General features: G+C 39.2%; 1 protein-coding gene across 1 annotated transcript in view; it reads left to right on the top strand.

Moving 5' to 3' along the window:
- The first annotated feature begins 723 nt into the window (after nucleotides 1-723).
- The window catches only part of Htr4 (5-hydroxytryptamine receptor 4), a 119,086-nt gene continuing 113,809 nt past the window's right edge, over nucleotides 724-6,000 (top strand). The window contains exon 1 of the mRNA XM_047554767.1: nucleotides 724-812. Coding sequence (XP_047410723.1) covers nucleotides 724-812 — 89 coding nt within the window. The remainder of the gene's footprint in view (nucleotides 813-6,000) is intronic.

The raw sequence follows: 6,000 nt of genomic DNA, 5'->3' as shown, positions 1-6,000 counted from the left end.
ATTTGTGCATATGGGCTTTTTTTCCAATGGAAATCCTTTGCCTTGCTTTATGTGTGACTTTTCTAATCATCCTCTCTTGTTGGGGAGATAGTTATTGTGATCTCCTGTGGAGAAGAGGACAGCAATGCAGCTATAATGGTCAGCCTATGTTTTCTTTGTATTTTAGTTAAGTGAAATTCACCTCAGTGCTTGGCCATGTAACTTACTTGAATAATGTCTAATTCTGTTTATTTCAGTGTGACAAGGAACACATATAGAAACTTAGAGCTGTGGGCCTCCTTCTTGTTTCCTTCAGTGTGCTAGTTACAGGGACAGCCTCTGTGTTGTCATTCACCTGCAGTCCTCTAAACTTGGCTAGCACCCTCTGGTGTTGGAGGGCTCACTACGCTAAGAGACTGCAGGATGATGCTAATGATTAGGGCAGGGATGAGGAGTATCTCAGAATACCTTGCCTGAACTCAGGGTCCACCACTGCTCGTGCTGACACTTGTGGTGTTCACTCATCTTCTCTCCTACTGAACGCTTTGTAGGGTTGAACATCCCAGTTCCCTTATGATTGGGCAGGGCTCTGATGTTCTAGCCAATGGGTAGCACAGTGGAAGTCATGTAAGTCACTTTAGGGTTGGAGTATGTGGAGCATTTTATTTAGTTTGTGACACACACACTTGCCTAACCCCCTCCTTCACCTCTGTCCCCCCCCACAGAGTTCTGTTTCTCGCTAGCATGGCGCCTGGAGCCTACTCCATCTGCCTGGGACCCTACGTAAGTGTGATAGGTAGAATCTCCCTAACAATCCTGAATGGACAGGTGCAGTGAGTGAAAACTAAGCCTTTGCTTCTGACTACTGAGGATCAGGGGATCTTTGTTGCTAGAGTATCCTCTAGCCCATTCTGAGTGTCAAAATGATAGCTGATAACCCATTCTCTGAAATTTTATCATTTTAGTATTTTCGTCCTATAGTTGGATTGAAATTGTAATATGAGGAGGAAAGTATTGGTTATTTTCCTAGTATGAGCTGAGTTCTACCTTCCAGTATCTCCCCTGATTGGAGGGTCATCCTCTTAGAGATAGGAAATAGTTTAGAGATTGGAGTTGACCACTTCAGTACCTCTGAGTCCTTTGACCTCAAGGCTGAGATCCGTGTGTCCTCAACTGCTACACTTGTGATGCAGAGAATAACTCCAAACCCTACTTTGTTCTGGTTAATTCTGTCTTAGTAGAATTACTGGATCAGACTCATTCGTGATAGTTCTTGGTGTTTCAGCACCTTTAGCATTCATTATCTTTAAGATTAAGAAAGAATTCTCATCTCACCCCAATTAGAATGGCTGTTATAGAGAATACAAGCAGCAAATAGGTATTGGCCAGGATGCAGGGAAAAAGGTACACTCATCCATTGCTGGTGGGATTGCAAATTGGTACAGCCATTCTGGAAAGCAGTATGGAAATTCCTCAGAAAACCTGGAATGAAACCAACATTTGACCCAGCTATCCCACTCCTTGGCCAATACCCAAAGACTTAAAATCAGCTACCACATCAATGTTTATAGCATCTCAATTCACAATAGCTAGATGGTGGAACCAACCTAGATGCCCTTCAATAGATGATTGAATAAAGAAACTGTGGTATATATACACAATAGAATATTACTCAGCCATAAAGAAGAATAAAATTATGGCATTTGCAGCTAAATGGATGAAGTTAGAGAGTATCATGCTAAGTGAAATAAGTCAATCCCAAAACGCCAAAGGCCAAATGTTTTCTCTGATAAGTGGATGCTGATACGTAACAGGCGGTGACGGGGGAGGGAAGCATGGAGGAACATTGGATTGTGCAGAGGGAAATGAAGGGCGGGGAGGGGGTGGGGTAGAAGGAAAGATAATGGAATGAGACAAACATTATTACCCTATGTACAGTTATGATTACATGAGTGATGTAACTCTGCATCATGTACAACCATAGAAATGAAAAGTTGTGCCCCATTTGTGTACAATGAATCAAAATGCAGACTGTAAAATTAAAATAATAATAATAATAATAAAAAGAAAAACCAAACATCACATTTAATATACAGTCTTTTGAATCAATCTATTTCAGATTAATACAAACTTTGATGTCTACATAAAATATTTAATCAGTATATCTTCAGTTTTACTCCTTTCCATTGTATTATTATTTTTACTAAACATTAATATGCTAAAAAAAATAATGAATGCTCTCACTGAGGGCCCACTCTGTTCTGAGGTGAGGAGGGTGAGGGACAGTGGAAAAGTGTCAGGATCCAGGGACTGAATATGCTGAGAAGGTCAGCGGCTTGCTAGAGTCAGAATGCTAAAGGAAAGAGTTCCTGAGATAGGAAGTGAGTGCTGGAGACTGACCTATTCCAACCTGAAATAACTTAAGACCTTTAACTATTGGTAATGACAAGTTCAAGGTTTGAACACTGGAGTGAAGTAACAGGAAATATGTAACACAAACTCACATGAGGAATACAGGTCTAGAGTGTATGGTGCTCAAAGGAGTTACCAGAAAGGAATTTTAAGAGGCCAACTTTATATTTACCTATATTCCAGATCATTTAATTTTAACTTTTCAGTCATCCTAATAAATTATGTCACTGATCAACAAATTTAGTATTAAATTAGTACATCATGGAAATTAAGAGATTAGTTTCCCAAGTTAGAAAGACCTGTGTTCAAATTCTAAAATTTACTATTCATTACCTAGGTGGCTGATGTCATTCAAGTTGCTGAGCCTATTTCTTCATCTTTTTTTAAATGGGATATAGTAGTAAAGCCTATATCTGTAGACTTATTATGGAAAAAATAAAGTACATGAGGTAATACATGAAAAGCGGCACTCTTCCTGGCACACGGTAGCACTCAAACGATGAGAATAACTCTTCTGTCTTCCATTACTATTAACATGCAGAAGCCAAAGAGGCCTGGAGGATCGGAAGGCAGCCAGCCAACCCCTAGGCGATACCCTTATTACATTATAGCACATCACATTGCATATTATGGCCTAGCATTTATTTTCAAGCTAACTACAAAATTAATTTTTCTCTTTCAGCAGTTTCTAGCACAGCATTTCTACACCATAAATTATTCTGAGAAAAAAAAATAACACACACACACACACACAGACACACCAGAATGCCACAAACTCAATTTGCAAATATTGACAAATTAGATAGATATTCATAACATGATGAAATATGGCTTTTTATGGAAGATGTGTATTGCAGCTGTTAAAAATCCTTCAGGGCTGTGAGGAAATCTCAAAACTGGAGCAGATTGTCCTAATTTTCTTGATAGGGAAGTAGTGTGTGGCCTCTGCCTCTGATCTGTCCTTTCCAAGCCTTGCTGTTCACTGAGTCTCTGTAACTGTAGATGCCCAGGACTGATAAATCAGAAGCACTCCAGTGCATTCATGAGATAAAACACCTGAGTTCAAGAAATAAGTCAGAAAAAAAAAAAAAATAAGCTGGGTGTGGTGGCACACATCTGTGATGGCAGCAACTTGGGAGGCTGAGGCAGGGCTATTGCAAGTTCAAAGCCAGCCTCAGCAACTTAGTGAGGCCCTGTCTCTACATAAAATATAAAAAAGGGTTGGGGATGTGGCTCAGTGGTATAGTGCCCCTGGGTTCAATCCCCAGTACTCAGAAATAAATAAAACCTGCCACACTCTTGAAAGTCATTATACTTTTCTGTTCCAGTGAATCTCAGTTGCCTCACATCAACCCTGATCTGTGTCCTCATAAATTAAATCAGCATGTGACAACTACCAACAATATCTAAAACACGCATGTTGTGTTGGCAGCTCCAATACCAGGAGCTGCAGTAGTGGCATGTAGTGAGTACCTGCTCTGAACAGAAGGAAATCTTCTCTTCCTTTGGTGTATAGAAATCACCATGCAAACAATTCATTGTGTTTTTATGCAAAAGGAGTTGAATTCTAGATTAGGTGATTATGAACAAGATTTCCATTTACCTAAATGGCTTGCAGGACATGCTAAAATCATGGAGAATGTGGGAATGATGCCATCTTATTGTCATGTGTCCACCTGTCCTCCCCCTAAAGGACTGCAGTCCTCCCCACTCATAACCACCATGACCCAATTTCCCCCAAATAACCCCTCCTCTGGTCCCTGAGGGTGGTACCACTTCCACTAAGAATCATGTTCTAGATAAGTTGACTGGCATACATCTAAGGAAAATGTTTTAAATGACTGTAGCTCTACCTTACACATAAATAAATCCACTATTGTCCCCTCGTCTTTATATATCAGTCAGGTCAAATGCAAATCTTACCATGTTAACCCCAGTGCCAACATTGTTAAGACAATTTGTGACTTCCCCTGGGATTGAGGGTAAGACCTAAATACACAATCTCCACGTTCCTCCTGATCTGACCCTTGCCTACTTCATTTGGCCTGTGCCTCTCCTCATTGCACTCTACTTATGTTGTTCTTTTTGCTTAATCTGCTGGATTAAGTCACATAGTTCTCACTGCTACACTTACGACCATGCCCCTATTCCCTGCCTTTTTCTCAGTAACTCCTGTGTTCCTTTAAATCTTAGCTCATTGATCACTTCCTTGGGAAAAGTGTTTTCTAATCTCTCATCTGGTCAAGGCTGCCATGTATATTTCCACTTATAGCATCCACTGATGCTGCAATTTTACATATATGTGGTTACTGGATTCATCTCTCTCATTCCAGTAATCTCTGAGCTGCCTGAGGGAAGGAATTATGCTTATTTTCTCTTCTTAATGCCTAAATAGAGGGTATGCTCCAATATTCTGTTGGGTGCATGTACAAACTATTGGGTAGACAAAGGAATGACTGCATGAACAAATGGACAAACATATGCCTGAACTAACCTGATGTTCCTTGACCAAGCCTCTTTTTGAGTCAGTGAGTTTGTTTTCTTGGAGCCGAGTTTATATCCTGTTGCTTGAAGAACTTAATATTCTCATGTATAATCTCTTTGGCAAGAGCAATGTATTAACCTCCTAGTGTGAACTGGGACTTACGAATACCAAAAATGCAAGAGAAGATAGGATTCGCAGATTAGGAAGGCCTTTCTTATTCTTCAGTTGAACAAACAGTGTATAAAAATGTAAATTCTTACGGATTAAAGATCCAATAAGGGACTGGGGCTGTGGTTCAGTGGCAGGGCATTTGCTTAGCACATGTGAGGCACTGGGTTCGATTCACAGCACCACATAAAAATAAATTAAAAGCAAAGGTATTTTGTCCATCTACATCCCCCCAAAATTTTTTTTTAAAAAGATCCAATAATACCATAAATGAAAATGCTTCTCATCACCTTCCACTTCCCTGCCCAAAATACCTGTAAGTAACGATTGAGTGGGCATTTTTATGACCATGACCTCTGGATTTACATGTGTCTGTCTATCTACAGATATACATATGTGCTTGCATATGTGTATCTGCCTTTCTCCCTCAGTTTTTGTCTTCTTTTGGACTCCTATGCTAACATATCATGTGTATTTAGCTATAATTTAAAAAAACTATTCATGCACTATTTAAAATCTATTCATGTTTTGTGTATATGTGTGCATCTTTTTGTTGTAGAAAGTAAATATTTCAGATATAACAAAAAGAATACTTGTGTTCCCGTGAGTTAGGTGTATATAATATTACAAATACAGCTAAAACTTCCTGCTGGATCAAACAGCTACACCTTTCTCTCTCTAATCCCACTCCACCATTTCTTTGATTTTATTGTCAACTCATTAGCATGTCTTTAACTTTGTACATGTTTATTTATTTACACATGTATGAATCCCTTCTCTTTCTTTTTGACAGCTACATGGTAATTAAGGGTATAGAAGTGCTATTTTTTAATGAATTATTCGTGGATAGTTATACTGTTTCCAAGAGTTAATTTTTACAAACAATATAGCAACACATGTACTTCGGTTTGCACCTTGGAACTCCTGAGCAAGTGTTGGAGTATTTCCACAAAATA

This window comes from Sciurus carolinensis, chromosome 6 (assembly GCF_902686445.1).
Source record: "Sciurus carolinensis chromosome 6, mSciCar1.2, whole genome shotgun sequence".
Taxonomy (NCBI): Eukaryota; Metazoa; Chordata; class Mammalia; order Rodentia; family Sciuridae; genus Sciurus; species Sciurus carolinensis.
This window is presented reverse-complemented; position numbering and strand designations above follow the sequence as displayed.